The sequence below is a fragment of the Callionymus lyra genome, chromosome 2, assembly GCF_982586985.1.
Source record: "Callionymus lyra chromosome 2, fCalLyr1.hap1.1, whole genome shotgun sequence".
Classification (NCBI taxonomy): Eukaryota; Metazoa; Chordata; class Actinopteri; order Syngnathiformes; family Callionymidae; genus Callionymus; species Callionymus lyra.
This window is the reverse complement of record NC_141819.1, coordinates 37,425,266-37,447,347: the sequence shown is the minus strand read 5'-3', so window position 1 is coordinate 37,447,347 and position 22,082 is coordinate 37,425,266. Positions and strand designations below refer to the sequence as shown.

At 38.2% G+C, this 22,082-nt stretch overlaps 4 protein-coding genes and 1 non-coding gene across 6 annotated transcripts in view; 3 read left to right on the top strand and 2 right to left on the bottom strand.

Moving 5' to 3' along the window:
* Positions 1-195: 195 nt before the first annotated feature.
* On the bottom strand, positions 196-268 carry trnar-ccu (transfer RNA arginine (anticodon CCU)). Its single transcript has one exon. It is a non-coding gene; the product is annotated as a tRNA-Arg (tRNA).
* A 227-nt stretch (positions 269-495) lies between these two features.
* On the top strand, positions 496-2,970 carry cby1 (chibby 1, beta catenin antagonist). Of its 2 annotated transcripts, none has more exons than XM_087783048.1 (5): positions 496-565; positions 1,249-1,350; positions 1,626-1,731; positions 2,182-2,294; positions 2,366-2,970. In XM_087783048.1, exons 2-5 carry the CDS (start codon positions 1,270-1,272, stop codon positions 2,432-2,434), a joined length of 369 nt encoding a protein of 122 aa, XP_087639174.1. In that variant the 5' UTR covers positions 496-565; positions 1,249-1,269; the 3' UTR covers positions 2,435-2,970. The 2 variants fall into 2 exon arrangements, with proteins under 2 accessions (XP_087639174.1, XP_087639173.1); XM_087783047.1 differs by lacking the exon at positions 496-565 and adding an exon at positions 955-1,017.
* Positions 2,971-4,614: 1,644 nt separating this feature from the next.
* pdap1a (pdgfa associated protein 1a) lies at positions 4,615-8,250 on the top strand. Its single transcript, XM_087784980.1, has 6 exons — positions 4,615-4,764; positions 5,511-5,593; positions 5,675-5,755; positions 6,757-6,881; positions 6,963-7,114; positions 7,184-8,250. The coding sequence occupies exons 1-6, from the start codon at positions 4,752-4,754 to the stop codon at positions 7,210-7,212; spliced, it is 483 nt and encodes a 160-aa protein (XP_087641106.1). The 5' UTR covers positions 4,615-4,751; the 3' UTR covers positions 7,213-8,250.
* Positions 8,251-8,539: 289 nt separating this feature from the next.
* sh3bp1 (SH3-domain binding protein 1) lies at positions 8,540-18,498 on the top strand. Its single transcript, XM_087784977.1, has 18 exons — positions 8,540-8,667; positions 10,069-10,111; positions 10,259-10,363; positions 10,430-10,506; positions 11,186-11,297; positions 12,493-12,569; positions 12,633-12,720; positions 12,779-12,847; positions 12,919-13,009; positions 13,069-13,205; positions 13,677-13,788; positions 13,913-13,994; positions 14,654-14,734; positions 14,793-14,906; positions 14,985-15,082; positions 15,163-15,313; positions 16,393-16,589; positions 17,831-18,498. The coding sequence occupies exons 1-18, from the start codon at positions 8,618-8,620 to the stop codon at positions 18,028-18,030; spliced, it is 1,884 nt and encodes a 627-aa protein (XP_087641103.1). The 5' UTR covers positions 8,540-8,617; the 3' UTR covers positions 18,031-18,498.
* The window catches only part of cdc42ep1a (CDC42 effector protein (Rho GTPase binding) 1a), an 18,494-nt gene continuing 14,468 nt past the window's right edge, over positions 18,057-22,082 (bottom strand). The window contains exon 3 of the mRNA XM_087784978.1: positions 18,057-19,964. Coding sequence (XP_087641104.1) covers positions 19,306-19,964 — 659 coding nt within the window. The 3' untranslated portion in view covers positions 18,057-19,305. The remainder of the gene's footprint in view (positions 19,965-22,082) is intronic.

The following is a 22,082-nucleotide window of genomic DNA, read 5'->3' as shown; positions in this document are numbered from 1 at the left end:
ATGAAGCAGAACTTAGAAGAAGCAGGACGACGACCTGCAGCGATATCATGTTTAACGCGAGTGATCCACGGGATGTTTCTGTTGATGCTACGATGATGGCGAGCTCGCATTGTTCTGTATGCCCCAAACTAAACTCACGATATATGGAGACATTTAACAAACTAAAAAAAAAAAAAATTACAAAAAACGACCAACCACCCCAGATGGGACTCGAACCCACAATCCCTGGCTTAGGAGGCCAGTGCCTTATCCATTAGGCCACTGGGGCTGCGCGGCTATGGGCGTGGCTACAACATATAATATAGGTTATTCTGATGAAAGGGCTGCGTGCCTATGATCATTTATGTATAGTTTTTTTATTATTACTGATGTCGGTTTTACATGTTAGCCAATGAAAATCATCGTGTTGTTGATGTGATAATAGATCCACTTACATCAAAGTACTACGTCACGACGCTTAACGATCAAAGACTGAAAAAGTACAAAAAACTTCATATCGGATATGCGTGTCTGATACGGACATGTTGCATACGATTCAGGAGTACCCAAGTACACGGCGATAAGGGTATTTTTTATTTAATTCAAATGCATTTAAATGCATTCAGTAACTTCATCATTTTGTCTCGGCTCCCTTATTTTACTCGAGATTACACGCATTTATACAGATGTTTTAAAGATATTTTAAAAGAAATAATCGTTTAAAGTTTAAACATACATCGTACATACATTAAACCTCGTTTTAGAGACTGTTGACTGTGTTTAGGCGATACCATTATTCTTTTAAAGGGGGGTGCTTTTTTAAATTTGTGTTACGTCCCAATAAACTACACGCATTACACCCCGAAAATGTAGTTATTAAAAAATTTAAGAAAATATTCTAAATGTAATTGTTGCAGAATGTGTTTAATAACACATGTCTTTTTATTCAACTTGGAACCGTCGCACATGCGCAGTTTCAAGAATGGTTCAATAGAACACTCCGAACATCATCCCGGTCGTTTAATTGTCCTTATAATGGTAAATGGTCTATTTATTGTTCTCATGTGACGCCAAATCTAATAATCCACTGAAGATACCTTTAACTGGTTTGTTTTAAGGTCAGATTTGTGTAACACTGACGTCTGAGTAGAGTTAGCTATGTAGCATTAGCATTTACACAAACATATGACGCTGTTGCTGTGGTTACTATCGTGCATGAAAAAGCAAAGTATTCATTAATGGGAGTATTTCTGTGCATTTCTTTCACAGGATCTTAAGAGGTCACTTAAGATGCCGCTGTTTTCTAGCGGCTCGTTCAAGCCGAAGAAAACTCCTGACCGCAAGTCTGCATCTTTGTCCAGCCTCCACACAGTGAGTTCAGCTACATTGTTTCTTTAAATAACATACAATATATAGATGGTCATCAAGCTCTTATCAACCAAACATGTAAGAGTAGATTTTTATTCTTTGGATTATATGTTGAATGTGTGTAAAAGGCTTGAGTGAAGACTTGTTAGTAAGTATGTGTGGGACAGTTGACGTATTGCCTTTAACTTTTAGGGGTATCTTGGATTTTACAGCTAAAATATTTAACTTTTCAACGACTGGAAAACGGATATTCCCTCTGACAGCTTCTTTTCTTTCAGTTGGATCGTTCAATAAGGGAAATAGAGCTTGGCGTTGAAACTGGACCTCCAGCCATGACACTTGGGGGACAGAAATGGAAGTTTGAAGATGGCAATTGGACATCAGGTATGAAAAGTGACGATGGTCCATATTGTGACGTCAGTTCATTTTCAACCGGTTTGAATTTCTATCAGTGTGACTAATACAGTATACATCTATTTATCAATCTTTTTGGTGATGGAACCACTATTAGGTGCAGCAGAGGGCTGCCTTTATGCTTGATTCTGTTTTTCTATTGCTTTTTTGTGTGTTATCTTATTTCATTCTTTTATTCTGTACTGGCGCCAAAAAAAACGTTATGTTGTGTTTACAACACTTGCAATAAACCTTTCGTATTCTTATGATGCTACATTAAGAAAGAAAAAACCCATTAAGAATCATTTTAGAATCTGTCCCGAACTTAAATCCACATGATTTTTAAGCATAATTCCTTGACCGCCTCCTTCATTTTGCATTGTTTCATTCAGGCTTTATTGCACTTTAATGTATATAATTTAAACATGATTGTTTTACCAGAATCCGGTGGAGTTGGATCTGCACGAGATGTGCAGCGCCTTAAAAAAAGAAATTTACAGCTGGAGGAGGAAAACAACCTTCTAAAAGTCAAAATAGAAATCTTGCTGGATATGGTAAGATCATTAAACGAGTAGAAGAATGTTATGGTTCCACCTCCTAAATATCTTCTTTGTTTCTCTTCCAGCTAACGGAGTATCACCTATCTGAGGAGGATGTCGGGGATATAAAATCTCATATTCAAAGGAGGAACTGACAAAAAAGAACACATTCAACATAGGACTTTTTTTTTCTGTATTATACTTTTTACATTTTTACAGTTTTTTATAAATTATTAAGGCTATTGCACTATAATGAAGACATGGCTCGAAATATGTTGTTTTTGGTTAAAAATAAATGTTCCTATTGTCTGAACATTTTGACATCTTGTCATATCATCATTCTTTTTTTATGTATATTTTTAAATGTTGCACCAAATTTCTGGTTTGTTTGCACTGCGTTGTTTTATGTGAACTGACTATGCTACCCTGTAATGCATCACATATTGATTGTTGATTTTCATATCATTTGTTTTCCTCAAAAGCAGGATAAAACACTTTTTTTTTTTTAAAGTGAACTTGTTTACCGTTAAGATCGGCAATGTCTTTTTTTTTTTTCTTCTATTCGATAAGGAAACAATGCTTTTTTTCCAACTCATTGTCAAGTAAAACTGCGTTCACAGTCATTGAACAATCAAACCCACCAACACTTCAATAAAATGTGCCTCCTCAAACTGAGGTTATTGACCTGAAATATCTTTGTTGGGAATTCTTGATGAACTGAAAATATCCAATTCAACCAGACAGTTTTACATGTTTCTCATATGTTAGTAAGTAAGTATTTTTTATTTGTATAGCGCTTTTCCAGACCAGGGTCACAAAGCAAATGTAATGAAGTTCTGTTCTGGGTCCTTTATTGTTTTTGCTGTACTTGATTCCCCTCGGTAAAATCATTCAGAGATTTCCTGATGTTTCTTATCACATTTTTGCTGATGACATCCAGCTCTACTGCTCATTTGATCCAACTGAGCCCCAGAGGCTGAACAACTTAGTCAATTGTTTGCTAGAAATCAAACAATGTCTAAGTGAAAACACTCTACAGCAGGGGTAGGGAACCTGGTCCAGAAAGAGCCGCAGTGGGTGCAGGTTTTCGTTCCAACCATTCAAGAGGACACATTTTGACCAATCAGGTGTCTTAGGAGTGTAATCAGTTGATTGTCAGTCTGGTGTTGCTTGTTCAGCTGAAACCTCATTGGTTAAACTGTATATGCTTGATCGGTTGGAACGAAAACCTGCACCCACTGCGGCTCTTTCTGGACCAGGTTCCCTACCCCTGCTCTACAGCTAAATGTGGACAAAACTGAAACTCTGGTGATTGCTCCTGATGATAAGGCTCCAGGGTTGAGTCAGTACTTGGGTGACTTAGTTCAGTCTGTCAAACTGAGAAACCTGGGTGTTGTATTTGATAAAGACATGTCTCTTGTTCAACACTGCAGAAAACTGACCAGAAACTGTTTCCTTCAACTGAGAAAAATCTCTAAACTTAGGAAAATGTTGTCGGAACATGATCTGGAGCTTGTAATCCATGCGTTTGTTTCTTCTCGCCTGGACTATTGTAATAGTTTGTTTTCATGTCTTAACAAGAAGGAGCTGTCTCTCCTGCAGTCCATCATAACTCTGCAGCGAGAATTCTAACCCGCTCAAGTAGAAGAACTCACATTTCTCCGATCCTTAAAACTCTTCAATGGCTTCCAGTTTCTTTCAGGATCAACTTTAAAATTCTGGTTCTTACTTTCAGATCTATTCATGGTCAGACTGCTCCTTACATCACTGATCTGATCCAGCCTTACACCCCAGCTCGGGCTCTGAGGTCTGTGGATCAGAATCTACTTATGGTTCCACGCACACGGTTCAGGACCAGAGGAGAGAAATCCTTCCAGACTGTTGCTCCTAAGCTTTGGAACGATCTTCCTCTCTCTCTGTGTTTGATGATCTTCTGACTCCTTCAAGAAACATCTTAAAGGATCTTTTTTATTTGTTCAGGCTTTTCCTTGATTTCCTGGAACTCCTGTTGTGTTATCAGTTTTATCTTGATCTTTAAAATATATACTTTATTGAATATTGTTTTGATTGTTTAAGCGCTTTGTGACCCTGGTCTGGAAAAGCACTTTACAAATAAAAATTACTTACTTACTTACTTTTGCTGAATATTCAGATTCTTCCATTCTTGATCCAGAAGATGTTTTAATTTAAACTCAGCATCATTAAAGCGGTTTATTCATATGAAAATATAATTTACAACAAAAACATATTCTTTGAATCTATATTAAAAATATCTAAATGTGACGCTGCGGTCCTTGTATTACGCAATCCTGACGTATGCGGAAGTGCACGACCTGCAGCTTTGACTTCTCACCGACAGCGGGAGACACGAAGCGGGTTTCTTGCTAGCCTTTTCTTCGAGCATATTTAACCACCTGCTGTCTTCTTGACACATTTACGTTGAAAACCATCGTTTCTAGATCACCTTTCACAATGCCGCGAGGTGGTAAGTATAAACAATGGACAGTTCCCGATGTTAATAACTTAGGTGAAGCGTTGCTAGCTAGTTGTTAGCTAGATCCCGCTGAACTCAATTGCTAACTGTTTAGCATGCTAACTAGCCAATAGAGTTGCTGGGAGTTTGCCAACCGCATAAGTGTTTTATTTTAACAGTTAGACTAATTCTGTCGTTAAACACTGTCGCCTTGTGTCCAACAAGTCTTTTAAAAACAAGAAAGAAGAACCTGTACCGAATTTGTGTCTGTTTATAGCTTCTGCCATGTGCCCTTAAAACGCTACATGACTGCTTTGATCAACGTTCGCCTTGTAACCGCGTTTGTTGAATCCAAACCATTCGTCATGAAATAAACGGCTAATTTGTTTTAGGCAGAGAATACCTGCGACGAGTTCCGATCCTACCGTGATGTTCGACCCGTAAACCAGCTGTCATAATGACTAATAGACGTTGCAGTTTCACAATCATTTCTCTAACATCACTAAACGATTTCCAGTTTTTGTATCTTAAATCCAACTAGCTACCTTACTTCCAAAATTCCTCCAAGTATTCATAAGCTAGTATAAAATAAGAGATAAGATTTCCCTTTATCTGTACAACTGTGGTTTTATTTAAGCAGTCACAGCATTTGCAATAGAAAAAAATAAGCCTGAATACATATTAAACGTACAGTGCGAAACACGTCATTCTTTTCTTCTCTCGTTTGTATTTTCGTCAATTTTATGTTTATGTTTTAGGAAAAAAAGGCCACAAAGGCCGGGGAAAGCAGTTCAACAATCCAGAGGAGATTGACAGACAAATGAAAGCGCAGAAGGAAGAGGTAAGAGAACAGTCCGACTACTGCAGGTGTTGTCGCCACTGTGGCCTGTTTTGACATGGTGTGTTTTTTTTTTAATTACAGAGAGAGAGTGGTGGTGCCGCTGCAGAGAAGGAAAGCTCTTCAGAGTCGGATTCGGAGAGTAGCAGTGATGAGGATTCTGAAGTAAGTATTCCTCTCTTGAACTCAACAGTGTTTTGAAGAACCACCAATGAAGTCACTCACATGTTGTCTCACACATTGTTTTGTCTCAACCTACCAAAGCCTGGTTTGTTTGTGTTGATATCATGAAGCTCTTATGGAAAAGCAGACTTTGATCCTGGCCTGGGCCAATAGTGTCAGAGCCTCAATTCCCGATCCAATGCCACTCTCCACTATTGATGATAGGAAGTATAAACGAATAAACAAAATGACATAATTATTTTAAGAAGTTCCCTTTTTTATTAAGTGTGTGCATTTTCCCTCAAGCAATTTGCCTTTTCCCACCATCCCTTTGTCACACATTTAAATTACTCATGGTTTTTCTGTAAGATTCTGTAATGCAGTGGTCTAAAAATGATCGTCAATTCCAGGTAAATATATACTTATTTTAATCCCCACACAGGAGCTTGAATTAATACCTTATTTTCATTCTTTACAGTGCACCTGAGTGTAACCCATACCTCTTAAAAAGCTCAGGTGGTTGTTACAGGTTCGAACCCTGCTATTGCAGGCCACGTAACGCTGACTGCTCCAGGTGGTTGAGCTGGCTTGCATCACGGCCTACTCCCATCAATGTTCTGATGAATGGATGACTTGGTGTCAAGCACTGAGTGTAGAGAGCGATAGTGAGAATAACTTTCCATTTGAATCCATTTACCAAAAATGTGTTCATCTCTATGCAGCAGCTGTACACTTGCATCAAGAGACATTTACACATACTGATGGTTCATAAAGTTAAGAAAAAATGTTTAGTTGGATTGGATTTTTTGGCATGGCAGTAACACTGCTCTAATAAGACCAGTCCACCAGAAAAGTCATTGTCAAGCTTCATTAGCTTTTCTCACCTCTGAAAGCCGTTGTAATCTTTTTTGATTGATTCAGTTCTTTGTGCGTCCGTCTCCAACATGGCACTGCAGCACATTCATGTATCCCTGACAGTATTTGGTGGTTTTTTTTGTCTGCAGTTCAGGAGAAGAAATGGTGTGCAGGGTCTAATAGAAATTGAGAACCCCAACCGTGTCTCCCAAAAGAGCAAGAAGGTAGCCGAGGTAGACGTGAATGCTCCAAGAGAGTTGTCCCGCAGGGAAAGGTGAGGGTTCATCAACTGTGGCTCTCTCACCGTTTGGTGGTTGTTTAATTAATTTTGTGCGCGTTCTGATTTCTCTCCCAGAGAGGAGATTGAGAAGCAGAAATCTAAGGAGCGCTACATGAAGCTACATCAAGAGGGCAAGACTGATCAGGCCAAAGCTGACCTGGCTAGACTAGCCATCATCAAGAAACAGAGGGAGGACGCTGCCAAAAAGAGAGATGAACTCAGGAAAGGTGAGAATGTTTAAATGAAGTGTGGCCTCATGGCTAGTTTCTCAAAATCCTCTTCTTCTCCTGATAAAGATGGAACTGAGGCCAAAGGAAAGAACTAGTCCACATCCCAAAACTCGTACACGCACATCAGTTTCTACAGGACGGAGAGGGAGGAAGCAGGAAAATCTGAGAAACACTTGGAGGGGAACCATCATGTTGGGATGCCAGGTCACATGTGCGCCGCAACTTCTGTCTCCAATTTGAAACCGGAGGGGACACGGGTCTTCCAGAACAGTGTGGTCAGCGTAAGGTAACACGGGTGAAGCAACGCAAGATGAAGAGAAACGCATCATTTGGGAATTCACTGAAGGTTGAATTAGAGAGCCGCAGGTTTGCCTAAGTGTTTGAAAGACTCTTTACTCTTCCACGCCAACCATTTTAAACAACAACATTGACGCTGCTTAAGTTTGTCTGCTTAGTCACATATTTTACACATTATCTGCTCTTGTTTCATCTCAACAATCACGAGAAGACAATGTTTACTTTTAGGTCTCACATGTTTTGTAGAAAGTTGAAGGCAGTGAAGCGAGTTATTTAGACGCCATGATGCAGTGCATTTTCTGTGAATATTGGGAAAACATTTTAGAATTGTCACTCATTAAAACTCATAAAGGAACAAACTATGGCTCCTCCTTCATGCAAAGTATCTCTATACGGTGTACCAGCCGCGTTTGAAATGCTACTATAGAAATCAATTTCACAGATAATACCCCGCGTTATCTGGCACTTCCTGCTTCTGACAGCTCTCTCTGTTGATGTTGTTGCCTTCTCAAAGTTTACATGAGACCAACTCACTGTCTTCTCCAAACTTTCACCATCGCCTCAGTCCATCTCAAGTGTTGCTGTCTTGGTAATTTAAAGAATGGAGCGGTATTAACTTTCTAAGTAGCGATCAAAATGGTATCAGAATCTGAACTCCTCATCAATGTGTTGGAAACTTGGAGTGCAGTTACACATGCCCACCAGTAGGTGGTACTCAAGCCAGGATTCTGGCATTTGAAATTCAAAAGTCATAAATGTGATAAGAGTATTCCCTCTTCTTCATTATAAAATTAGAAAATCATTTTTAAATCAATAAATAAATTACAATCCAAGCAGTTTTTGTGTGTGTGTGTATGCTTTATTTTTTAAAGGTTGATTACAACTTTTATTGGAATTTCTGCATTCTAAGGAAAAATATACTATAGTTTTTAAATTGGTCTTGGTTATGAGCCTTTTTAGTTGAATAGGAATTTAATAAAGTGAAGTGATTCACTTTATTTAGATTGTGATCTGCGGTTTATACATGGAGTATTAGTGGTGCCGTGTAACGGTGAAGTGTTTGGAGGGAAAAAAAAACAACTTCCCCCCCTCAGATGTACAACTTCCTCCTTCACTTCAAACTCATTTCAGAAAGAAGAACACGCTTAAATACAAAGATCCTGCCTTCTGGTTCTGTTGACGAACATCAGCAGTTCTGCTAGCATGCTGCGTCAGTCTCTCAGCCTCTTGAAGCAGCTTGGAACAACAGCAAAGTAAGAAACATATTTGTGTTTATTCTATGTTCTGAGGGACGACACTGCACACGCCTGTGGTTTGGATCGAAAAGTCGACACGATTTGCTTCTCTACTGCGTCATCAGCCTTTTTGTGATTTTTTTCTAAAATGTTGCATTATCTTTCTTAAATATATTTAAGTGTTGATACAATAGTCGCAGAGATGCAATAACTTTTATTCTCCATAGAGATTTGCTGCTTTCTGGACTTCTTGGCCATCAATCTAAACACTATTCTGTCCGAAGATACACTCACAGAAGATTGTAAATGCATTTGTATTGCTTACTTCAATGTTTCAAGTAATATGTTTAGTAAATGTAGTTTTGCAGCCTGTTAAAACTAAAAGAGTAAAGAGTTTCTAGACCCATGGATGTGAGAGTTAACATTTCGAAACTGACTTGTAGCCTTGAGATTGTCCATGTTTTTTCCACAGAATCGTAACATTGGTGTGTCAAAAGGTTATCTGCTCTCTGAACATGAATCTGAGTCCAATGATGGAAGACAAAATTAGATTAACTCACTAACAAAGTCAAGTTCATCTACAATAACAATGAAAAATGAGCAGATAAAAAAGTACCAAATTTTAAAAGTACCCTTTTTTTTGGTGACATGAGGAAGAGTTAGTTATGCTGCTACACACATCAACGTATACACTGAAGGGAAAACAATTCAACGCTGATGATCAGCTAACCTGCAAGAGAGTTTCCAAACAACTGTCAGTCACGACGAGTCAAGCTTTCACTTGCTTTTTTCGAACGACCTTTGAGTCAAGAAAACTAAACATGACTTGTTTAAAACTCAACTTCTGAGGAAATGCTGATACATAAAGTACAAATAGTCCATTGTTGTTTATCTCAGTCACCTGTCACCACACAATCTGATTTATTCTAACAAAGTTTTTTTTTAATTATTTTTTGTTAATATTTACCTTTTTAATATTTAGTAACCATGGATCAAAATCAACGTGAAACAATCATTAAAAGAAGTGAGAATTGATTTAAATTCTATTTATCTTCATGAATCCGAACACTGCAGATTGTAGAAACTTTAATTTGGTGAATGGCTAAATAAACTAAGGACATCACCAACAAGGTTATTTTGTGTCATATGACCTCATTTTCCGCCTTGAATTTGAAGCTGACCACTCTGATTGTGCTCATGTATGTTTTAAAACCTCATGTTTGTGCTGCACTTGTGAAAGTAACTGATGCAACAATGGTTATGTTTTAAACTATACGCCATTGTTGCATAACAATTAAATAATGCAAGGATCTGGTCACAATTTAGATAGATTTTATAGATAAAAATCATGTAGTAAATTCAGCTTTTATTCATTATATAGATAAAGTATTCACTGGATAATAAATCTCACACCTGCAGGTCGCAGGATGCCACAGAACTTCTCCATGAGGACCTGGTCGTGGTAGGAATTTTTGTTTTTATATGTACTAAATAATAGTCATGATGGGATGAACACAGACAGGTTCATGTTTCACTGTATGACTTTGTACACGTCTCATTTTATCAAATAAAAATACACATTTGTGGGTCGTTTGTGTCTCGACTGAAGGTGGAACAGAGGGTCGAACCAGCCAAGAAGGCAGCTCAGGTTCTCCATAAGAAGCTGCAGGCCTGCATGCAGAGCCAGACTGGACTGGAATATGAAAAGCGAATGGTAGTTACGCTTCTGTAACCATGACGCCGTTTGACAGTGAGTCTCTAAAATGGTGTCTCTGCACAGAAAAAGCTGCCCTTGATGCTTCTGTCTCTCAGCATGGCCGAAAACCTGCGAGATTTTGACGCAGACTCTCCTATAAGGTGACTAATTTCAGACCCAGCATCATCCTCGCTGGGCTTTCCTGATCACATGACTGCTTTCACTTCTGGACGAAACAAGGAAACGGAGAACCACACATGTTGTTCTCTGATGCTTTTTTTCCCCTTTCAGAATGATTATTAAAACTCCGGCATCTGAGTATCTAGAACATACGTTTACCCCTTAATGGTCAGGTAGATCAAATGTTGTATGTAATATATACACAGTATATTGTTGGTTTATAAGTAGATGGACCATGTCAAATTTGAAAAGTAAACTTTCCCTCTGTACCAGAGATAGCTTGAAGATAAAGCTTTATTGAATTTGGTTTTTGTTATGGTGTTGTTATATTAAAATAAATGATACAAATACACGCCAAATAAAATATTCAGCTATCAGATGCATCATCTTTCACCTATTGAGGGCCACATAAATACACTCAAAGGGCCCCATGTGGGCCCCAAGGCCTCACCTGCCCAGGTCTGATCAAGAAGATGAGCAACCAACTATATGTAGTACTTCTCCAGCCAGAGAAGTGACGTTCTGTGGAGGAGAGACTCTGGAGGAGTTTGAGTATATCGTGGTCCTGATGGTTCATGAGTGTGTCACGGTGGAGAAAGAGTTGAGCCAGAAGACACACGAGTATCTCGACTGTGGTCACCATGCGTGTGTGTTTGCCAGGAGGGTCCTGGAGATGTGCTGCTTCATGGAGAAGAAGCTGGCGTCCATGTTGGCAGACTTCGAGGTGAAGCTCGAGAAGGAAGTTTTGGAGCCTCTGAACAAACTCAGTGAGGTGAGGCTTCAGAGAAAAAACAAATATAAACTTTAAGCTATACTTTTCTTTGTTGCAACATCTTGTCGCCAAATGTATATTCACCAAACTGTCTATGACGGGAAGTATGATTCTGATCATAGTCTCTCATTCTTGAATGTTTCATTTAAAAAAAAAAATGATATGTGTTTTACTTCCTCTCAAAAACTGAACTTTTTATCTTAACGATTGTCGACATCCATAAAAACGACTCCCAGGCCTTGAGTTTGATACAAGCTTAAATTATTAAACAATCAAAACAAGCTTTTTTAAACGTGTTTCTCTTGTGTGATGGGACTGCAGTGGCGTAAACAATTAAAACACATAGTTATTGTATGGAACTTTTTAATAGAGTTAAATTATGAGGAGAAAATACATGAAACCTCTTAAAACGCATAAGATAATCCAGGCTTTTGGTATTGGGGTGATTTTAATCACCTGTAAACACTTGCTTTAAAGCCATAACAAATGTATAATTATCTGAAAGAAACAAAGCCGCTGTAGAACTTCGTTTTGTCACCAGTAGTGGGAGCCATGTTGCCAACTGCTCACCAAAGATCACTTGTTTTCAGAAAATATAGAAACATTTTATACAAGACATAAACACATGTTTGTCCTCTATAGAACAAGATGTGTATTAATAAAATACCTCGAAAATGACAACATGAGAAAAAAACCAGTCAAGTAATATATATGTACATTTTAAATACCCATACAAAAAACAGTAAATCTGAACCTTTTTAAATCTAAATTTTTCAATTTGCAAATTAACATTTTAATATTTGTAATGATTTTTGATTTACTTTTTTATGTTAGATTTGCTGAGGATGACGACAGGTTTATAAGATGCTAATCATTTTTTATCTTGATGTTAATATAAAATAATATGTGGTTAACTCAACAGTACCTTTAATTTTTTACCAATGAAATCTTCTAAAGGCTCCCAGTATTTTTGTTTTGGTGCACTCAAGCTGTAATCGTGACAAGGCTCTTAACCCTTAACTCGGGGTCAAGGTGACCCGAAGGTGATCCACCACTGCATATGTATTTCAGGAAGCCAGGGAGGTCGTTCACCTTGACCCAGAGGCAACACAAGGGTTAACAGATAATGAAACAATAAAATAGAGTCTGAGATCACATTCAAACTCCTCAAGTTGTGCCACTTCTCTCCATGCAGGACGACTTACCAGAGATTCTTAAAAACAAGAAGCAGTTTGCGAAGCTCACCATGGACTGGAACAACGCCAAATTAAAGTGAGTCCTCCTCGTCTCTCCATCCTCACGAACCCACCCACTGAGGGCAGGTGTCCTCCTCAGGAGTCAGAGCAGCACCGGGGCGCAGGCCAAGCAGGACGGGCTCAGAGAAGATGTGGAAGAATCCTGGAAGAAGCTGCAGAGCATCAGGGTAACTGTTGGAGGTCAAAGGTGAGAGGGTCACACTGATCTGATCTCCATCTTTCCAGGACCAGTATTCAGCAGATCTATACCACTTCGCCACTAAAGAAGAAGATTATTCCAATTTTTTCATCCGAGTGAGTCAAATTCTTTTTTTTTTTAAATATAAATATATATTTTTAAATCCATAATTCTGTCTTGGCTGTAGCTTCTGGAGCTACAAGCAGAGTACCACAAATGTTCCCACGAGTTCTTGAGCAAAAACATCTGTGAACTGAAGGAAGATAACAATCGTAAAGGTGAGTTTAAAGACACACTCTTTACATAAAGGTCCGTCCACCCACACGTGTTCCTGCAGGTCCTGCCCTGAAACTGTCCAGTCAGAAGGTCTACGGGGAAACGCTTCTCTCACACTTGTCTCGGAGCAAGAGGGAGATCGCAGCACCCATCCAGGAGTGTATTTCCATGCTGCTGAAAACGGGCATGAGGGAGGAGGTATCGCAATCTACTCTCAGATCTTCCTCATTATCAGATTAATTTACTTCTAGTAACCACAGATGAACTATGATAGCATAACCAATTGATATTCACTGCTAATGTTACAATTATTTTTTCAAAATAAAAAACCTTTGAGACAGTAATAATTAATTAAACAGAAATTAAATAAACATTTTTTTCTTTCTGTGTGGCCGGTAACAAATGCTTCACGGACCGGTACCGGTCCCCAGAATCAGACATACTTCCTGGTAAATGTACATTATGTATTGCCTGTAACTTCTGCTAAAAGATTTTAGCCCCTGTTTGATTGATTTGGACACCCCGACAAATTGAACCATAATGTTTGATATACGGTCAATAATTTTGATAATAAATAATTAATAATATGTATCCATGCAGAAATAAATATAAAATGAATCGCCTGACATTTTATTTTCAATGTTGATTTCTTCTCTTCCACTTCCTCAGGGTTTATTTCGACTGGCAGCGGCGGCCTCTATTTTAAAGCGACTCAAGTCCTGTCTGGACCAGGAGGAGGTCGATCACAGCGAGTTCCAAATGGAGCCTCACGCTGTAGCAGGTGAACCCCCTTTTTTTTTTACTTCACCCAGTGGCTTATGTAGCTCCTGCACAGTCGTTTTTAATGTGACGTAAACATCGTGACGCTACATGAGGTACAATGACGTTCGAGTGTGTGTTTACAGGAGCGTTGAAGTGCTACCTACGGGAGTTACCAGAGCCTCTCATGACCTTCGACCTCTGCAGTGACTGGTTTAAAGCAGCAGGGTGAGTGTTTGTTTTTAATGTGACGTCTTCATAGGGATAATTACTGTTTACCCAGAAGTGCAAAACAAATGTAAAACTCTGAAACTAAATTAAAATTTCATTATATTGTACAATCTTTTTTTTTTTTTTTAATTGCAAATTTCTTCAATAGTTTGTACAAATTTTCAAGCAGGTTTTTGGTAGGGTAAGGTTTTGATATTTAGTTTCAAGCATTTGTTTTTGTTTCAAGCTTTTGAGATTTTGTTTCAAGCGTTTTATTTTTGCAATCTTTTGAAATTTTGTTTCAAGGTTTTAACATTTTAATTGAAGCTTCAGAAATTTTGTGTCAAGGTTTTGAAATTTGGTTTAAAGCTGTTGTTTTGAAGGTTTGTAATTTTGTTTCAATAGCTTGCACATCTTTTTTCCCAAGAGCTCGTAATTTTGTTTCTATTTTTTTTAATTTTGTTTCAAGCGTTTGTAAAAAAAAAAAATTCAAACGTTTTTTAATTTATTTTAAGCATTTGTTATTTAATTTCATAATTTGAAACAAAATGACGATTTCTGAAATAAATCAACATAGTTTGAAAATGTGTCCAACATCATATTTTCGTTTCACAATTCGTCATTGAGTTTTGCACTGCAACACCGTATGCAAGTCAACAAACGCGTTGTTGTTGCAGAGAGAAGGACATGACGGAGAAGCTGCAGCAGTTCAGAGTTCTGCTGAAGAAGCTGCCTTCAGAAAACTACCACAACCTCAGGTGTGAATGTTCAGCTGCGTGTTTGATGGACGCCAGTTCACCTGCGTTCCTCCGTCAGGTACCTGGTGCAGTTCCTCTCTCTGCTCTCGGAGCAGCAGGCCGTCAACAAGATGAGTCCCAGCAACATCGCCATCGTTCTGGGTCCAAATCTTCTCTGGCCTCGAACTGAAGGGTGCGAGCGCCTCCTTTAAGTCATCAACCAGAATAATAGACATAAATAAAGATACTTTAACTTTCATTTGTTTTCCAGGGAGGTCAACATGTTTGATATGGCGTCGGCGTCCTCCGTCCAGGTGGTGACTGTTGTGGAGCCTCTGATACAGTACAGCGCCGAGCTTTTCCCTGAAGGTTCACACGAGTCAATCGATCAATCTACCATCTGAAACCTGTTTAATGAAGCATGATCTTCCCTCTGTGTCTCCAACTAGACGCTTCTTTTGAGATCCCGGATCTTCTCCAGGGCCACGGTGGTTCTCAAACCTCCATTCTCTCGCTGTCAGAGAAGAAGGGGCTCAGTCGAAGTCTCTCCTGCTCCACCACGTCCACCCCCAACCAGCTGCAGGTCTCCAAGAGCAACAGGTACAGCTGCTGTTTTTAACCCTTGTGTTGTCTCTGGGTCAAGGTGAAGGACCTCCATCACTGCATATGTATTTATGGAAGGTTAAGGAACATTATCTGATAGTATCTTTAACAATACAAGTGTCATTAGTTCTCATAATTATAACTTGCATCATATTTTATTGTAGTTTTATGTTAATTTGCATCAATACTGTATATCTTTTTTATCTTATATTTAATTTATTGTTTATTCGTACCTGTCGATGCTGTCGTACCTTACAAACTTAACAGAATCAAATGAACAAACGCCACGAATATTTTTTATACACACTGTATTGAAATACAAACCATAAAATAACTTCAATAAAATAAAAATAAAAATCAAGACAGTGCTGTTGAATATTGATACAGTATTGTGGAAAAGAAAATATTGCGATATATCATGATGTTTATCGATGTTTTTAACACCGTACTATTTTATTTTTTAAATCTGTTAAATATTAGTCAAAGTTAAATCAATTTATAACATTTAATGTGATGATCTTTATTCCTTGACCATCTGTCGTAGAACAAAAATGTCAGTTCCTTGACCTGTCTGCACCTAAAACACTTAAATAAATGAAGGGCCTCAGAATATCTTGACACAGGCCACAAATGGCTCAAGGGCCACGAGTCCCCTGTTGTGAGAGGGAAGTCTGGGCATATTTGCTTTCAGCTGCTGCCCCTGCGACCTGACCTTAGATAAGTATGGACATAAGGTAATTATTTATGTGGGTAGTGAAATTTACTGGTAAATGTTTAGTTTTATCCATGTTAATAATGTACTGCTGAAAGAAAACACAACATTGTGAAGGTGCTGTAGTAGTTTTTGATAATGACTCAGCAATACGATGTTCAAATAAAATGTAAATTAATATGTATGAAGTAAAAAAGGTGGACAATTTAAAATAAAGATTTAATAAGATAATTTACTGTTATATGATTTTAGTTTAAGTTCTGAAGGCAGTTCTGTAAAGAAAGGTATATTCACTTTGCTAACTTCTATGCTAACTGCCTTATATGCTAATGCTAAGACGAGTCATCAATGCTTTAATATGCAGCTCAGTCCAGTCGAGGCCGACCATACTGGGCAAAGATGGTCGAGCTCCGGGCCCTCAACCCAAACCCCCCTGCGCCCCTGCACTCTGGCCGCCTCTCGCGTCAAACCAGACGCCTTCTCCTGCTCCCAGATCTGCACCGAACCCCGGCCCTGCGAAGAGGATCCCAGATGTATTGGTCAAGCCGCCGCCTCAGATACGTGAGTGCAGATCTACTCCATCACCATAGTAGCTGTGACTCAAACTAACACAATGAACAGTCAAGCAGGAAGTTTGAGGTCTAAACCTCAGGCACCTGTGATCATACATAAAATAAATAATGTCCTTCAGAGGTTGAGTTAGATTCTCTTATTTAATAGAAGTATTTATTCTTTCCTCTACCGTTGAAGTCCCCAACAACCAGACTGGGACCCACACCGGTGCATGAGGTATTTGTTACGGGGCCACACAGAAAAAACGAAAATATGTTATGTTTTGAATAATACTGAAAAAATATTATATTTTAATCATAAAGAGCAACTAATGTGTGGATTTAAGTGTGTCTTAAATAGATCTTGGATCTCTATTGTGTCATCAGTATGTTTGTGTTTGTACAAAACTCTCTTTTCATTGAAATATTTACATTAGAATACGTTCTTAAGCCCCGCCCACTGAAAACACTTTGTTTTTCTGGAGATAAAATCTTGTTTACCCCAACAACACCTCCATCTTCAAGGAACTCGGATGAAAAAAATAAATAAAAAAAGAGGGGCGTGATCACGATACAGTAGTAACAAGAATATATGTGTAGTATTGTCGAGTACTTGACTCTGGTGTTGCAGAATTTACAGACCACATGACTCTTGACGAAGTCGTAACTGCTTTCATTTGTTTTGAAACCAAAATATGTCCAAACATCAGATTAAAAGCTGCTGGAGTCGACTGTATCCTCTGGTCCTCAGTTACCTTCCCTGAATCTTGCAGGATTTCTTTGTTCCTTTAGTTGAAGGAGTAATGACTGCTGCCATCTAGCGGCTGGAAGTTCAATTGCAACACAAAAATGAACAACCGCTGTGAATACGTTCATTATAAATGAACATTTTAAACTAAATATTTTACACACAGTCAATGTGATTATGAACCATTAAAAACTATAGAAAAAAATATTTAAACAAAAAAAAATGTCAATACCGTTCCGTTTGTATTGTTGCAGAAGCTGACTCTTATGTTGTGCACATGCTTCCTGTTTTTCACTCCACGTACAAAATGTAGTTGACGTGACTAACGCTTCAGAGAGGAGTCGCACGTTATTTCCAGTGCGGTAACAACCAGGAAGTGCACAGGAAACGAGAAGCTAACACGACACGTCACGACTCGCACTAAACCTACAGATGAAGATCTCAGCGTCTTCCTTGTTTCACTGTCTGCTCCCAGATACTGACCTCGTCTGTTCCTCCCTCAGCACCGAGAAGCTTCAACGACTCGCTGGTCTCCTCTAAACCTAAAGTCCTGGAGCCTCCCAAGTACCAGGCTCCGCCTCCACCCCCCTCCACGGGGACCCCCGGAGATGGGAACCTGAAAAAGCCTCCCGCCAAAAAACCCGGATCCAGGTCCCCCAACTGTCGCCCGCCCCTCCCCCCTCCTCCACAGGTGGTCCCCTGAGCAGTGAATGGAAGAAGGACTCGGAGGAAGTAGAAGCATCTTTATTACCAGCCATCACCGGCTGCTGGACGTGAACTGCAGTTTACTGAAGGAGCTTATACATGTGTGTATATACGAGGTCAGCTGATATCGTCACGTATAAAAATAGGTACATATTGACGGTGACAAGAAGGCTATTTAAGAGTCGCTCAAATTCTTGTTTTTTTTTTACACTTGTGGTGGTTTTGACGGTTTGTTTGTTTCTGAGCCAGAAGATGACACGGCAGGAAATGTACGGAAGTATATCAGAGCCATTTCAACATGGTTGGAACTTTGAATTTATTTTTATTGTTTTTAGCATTTTTTTGTTTGTAATAATTGAATTCTACAGTTCCAAGTTTTTCTTCAAATAATTAAATAAAAAAAAAAAATCAAATGTTTTCAAAATGAGTGAATATTTCTGTACACATTAAAAAACGTAATTTTGAATTTGGAGCCTTTTTTTTTTTACAAAACTATTGGTATAATAGTGCATTTTTATATTGGATTTAAAATGCTACGAATTAAAGATATTGAATTTAGAAAATGTGTTTTTAAATTATTGTAATTAGAATATGAAATTTGGTTAGTTAAAAAGCACTGACTGTCGTTGATGTTAAATTTAAAAAATATATTGAATTTAAAAAATATGTTTTATATTATTGGAATAACAATATCCAACTCTCTGTGTAAACAACATTTTTAAGAGATTTAAATTTCTTAAAATAATTGCAAAAGGTAACTTGACCCTTAAAAAAATAGAGGAATGATTGAATTTGTGTTTTCAATAAAAAACTTTTAAATATAGAAATATACAATTCAATTATTTCCAAATTCTAAGAAATTATAGAAAAATAAATCAACATTTTAATTAAAAAAAACAGTTAATGTTTCAACATTAATCCATACATATCAATATTCTGATGGCACTGATATACTTCTATCCTTTCACATAAACTTTAGCTTGGACTGATTTCAAGATTACATTTGATAAACAATCAGTTTTGTAACTCGGCGTCACAGTTAATTGTGACATAACTGTAGTTTGAGTCATTAATGTAGTGTGACTAGTGTTCCTCACTTTCTCATGTCGTTGTCACACCGACCTGTCAATCATTCCACATACATTCATCACAAAGCTAATATCCTGCGAGCATCATCACCGACCGAGACGCCATCTTTAAAGTATGTCAAGAGCCGGTCTTGAGTTAAGATCATCGAAGGAATGTCAGTTTAAGAATGACTCGTCGTCCCGCGTCACACTTTGATCTCATCCTCGTCCTCCAGGTAGTTGTAGGATATTTTCTTCTTCTCCTGGCTGACCTTCATCACCTCGGAATCCTCCATTTTGTTTTTTCCCTTCATGAGATTGTTGACGCCAAAATGGCGGCCGATGGCGTCCGCGGCGCTCTGAAAACGCTCGCCGTCCATCCTCACCCGCTCGGGAGGAGAAGCCGCCACCACTCCCGTCACGTCCGGCCGGAACGCCGGCTCCTCCCACTCGGTGGCGGACGGGCTTTTCCCGCATTCCTCCCTCAGGAGGGAGTCGACGTAGGAGATGGTGGCCGAGTCCATCTCCGACCCGTCGATGGTCGCCTCCTCCTCTTCTTCTTCCCGCTCCCAGGATCGCTCGTCGGAGTCGCAGGTCAGCAGCCCCAGAACCTCGCTCATGAGGGACGGTCCGAGGTCAAAGGTGAAGGTGTCCAGGGAGGTGAGGGAGGGCAGGGAGTCGGAGTAGGCGGCGGTGCTGGCGGGTTTCTCCTCGGAGTTCAGGAGGGAGGCGGAGTAGGAGGCCAAGATGGCGTCGGATGGATCGGTGAGGGAGCCGCGGTGGATGTTGGACGTGAAGGAGATGGAGGGCTGCTGGCGCTCCGAGCGGGATAGACGAGGAAGCGTGACGAATCCAGAGTCCAGACCTGGAAACATTCATACATTAGCGTTTGTGAGAGGAAACCAGAGTTCCCCAAGCTTGAGTGAGTGTTTTCACAGAAGCACAAAGAAGACTTTTTCATGTTACCCCGAAAAAAAAACTTGTTTTTTCTAAACCTAAACTCTTGCTATATGTGGCAACAGATTCCCCGACATTGCAGTTACACTATTCTGGCACTGGGGGGAGCCACAAACAATCTTTTCTAACTTCTTTCAGATGAAGGAACATGTTCCTTTATTATTCAATAAAAAAAAGCAGCTTCAATAAAGAATCCTTCAATCCAAAAAACATTTTCAATTAAAAAAAGATGTTCCAACATGATGGAAAAAGGTTGTTTCAATCAAAAATATATTTTCAATAAAAAGATGCTTTAATAGATAGTTTAAATCAAACAAAAGTGGCTTAAACCTCAAAAATGTATTTATTAAAAAATAAACTAGCTTCAATTCAAAACATATTTTCTTCAATAAAAAAGGTATTTCCAATCAAAAAATAGTTCAATAAAAAGGATTTTTCAAAAAATGTTTCTTCCATCGAAAAAATGTTTCTTCAATAAAAAGAAAATGTAATAGAAAAAAAAGTATTTATAATAAAAATATATATTTCCAATAAGAAAGCTGCTTGAATTAAACACATATTTTCAAGTAAAAAAGTTGCTATCAGTAAGAAAAGTTCAAACTAAACAAAAGTTTCTTGAATAAAAAAACAACAACATAAAAATAAAGTTGCAGATTTAAAAAAATAAATGGTATTGAACAAAAAAATCAAATTTCATTCAAATATATTGTTGAATCAAAACACTACTGTCAATCAAAAAAGATAAAATATTTCAATAAAATGTTCATTAATAAATAAGCAAAACAAATCTACCTTCACACTTTTACAAGAAAAAATAATAGAATAATCTTCACATACAAACAGTTAAAGATCATTAACCATCAAACTAGTTGAACTTTTGCCTTCTCAGTTGTGAAACCCTGAGCAGCTCCAGGAGACCAGAGGAGGACGTTCAGAGGTCCTTCTAACCTAGGACTAAAACACTCTCTTCATGTCTCTGCCAACGCTGCAGACTCAGAGGGTTTGGTGTGAAAAAGAATAAGTCGTCCGTGTCCTGGTACAAGAAGTTCTTTGATGAGCTCATCCAGTAAGTGTTTGAATTAACACACACACAAATTCACATCTTCTATTTTAAGCACAAATTGAAGCAATGTGTGTGACTGCCAAGAGAAAGATAAGATAAGGACTGAACAAGAAACATGAAACTGCAGTTGATCTTCCTGTAATGTGGAAAATAAACAACAAGTCTGAATAAACAAACTCATCTTGTTTGTAAAAAATAATGAAATAGTAGTTGAGTTTACACACAAACACACACACATATTAGTGATGGGTCACATCATTGAGTCTCTCTTGCAGAAATAGGTCACTGACTCTGTGACTGCAGAACACATGGTGTTTTTTATTTTTCCAGACCAGCACTCACACAAAAACAGCAACACAAACCAATAGACATGCAAGTGAAAACTAAACCTTACACATAAAAACAGTTTTCTAATTTGACTTCACAATTTCTGTCTACACAATATACTTTAATTTCTTCACCTAATAAAGTTAGCGTTTGTTTTTTGTGGTTGGTTCACTAGAGCACTCGGTTAAGTTTTTGACTATAAAACAGGACTAGAGCCGTTCTACGAAGAGATTCAAAAAGAAGGAAATTTAACCGCGAGAAAATATAAATGAATGTTGATGAAGTTATTTCAGTTTACAAACTTAACTGTCAGTTTGTGAACATTCATTTATTTTCATTTAAACAATTTTATAATAATAATAAAAAATAAATAAAAATGAATTGAACATGTAGTTCAAAAGTATTTTTGTATGTCCTTTTCAAGAGTGAACTAGTTGTTAGGGTTAGTTAAGTAAAGTATAACAGCATTAACTTTAAACAACAATAACATTTAGATGCTCGAGGATCCGTCATAAATAACGACATATCAACAAAGATGAAGGTAGTATCTATCACATTACAGAATTTGGAGACATTTTAAAGCATTCATTTGGATTCATTCTATCGTGAGAATGTAGTTCTGTGATAGCTAACAAC

Coding starts and splice junctions, on each gene's coding strand:
- cby1 (XM_087783047.1), top strand. Junction 1,351..1,625: donor CTTTGTCCAGCCTCCACACA/GTGAGTTCAGCT, acceptor CTTTTCTTTCAG/TTGGATCGTTCAATAAGGGA. Junction 1,732..2,181: donor AGATGGCAATTGGACATCAG/GTATGAAAAGTG, acceptor TTGTTTTACCAG/AATCCGGTGGAGTTGGATCT.
- sh3bp1 (XM_087784977.1), top strand. CDS start 8,618: ATGCTGCGTCAGTCTCTCAGCCTCTTGAAGCAGCTTGGAACAACAGCA. Junction 12,848..12,918: donor ATTCCAATTTTTTCATCCGA/GTGAGTCAAATT, acceptor TCTTGGCTGTAG/CTTCTGGAGCTACAAGCAGA. Junction 13,789..13,912: donor GGAGCCTCACGCTGTAGCAG/GTGAACCCCCTT, acceptor GTGTGTTTACAG/GAGCGTTGAAGTGCTACCTA.
- pdap1a (XM_087784980.1), top strand. Junction 5,594..5,674: donor TGAAAGCGCAGAAGGAAGAG/GTAAGAGAACAG, acceptor TTTTAATTACAG/AGAGAGAGTGGTGGTGCCGC. Junction 7,115..7,183: donor GAGAGATGAACTCAGGAAAG/GTGAGAATGTTT, acceptor CTCCTGATAAAG/ATGGAACTGAGGCCAAAGGA.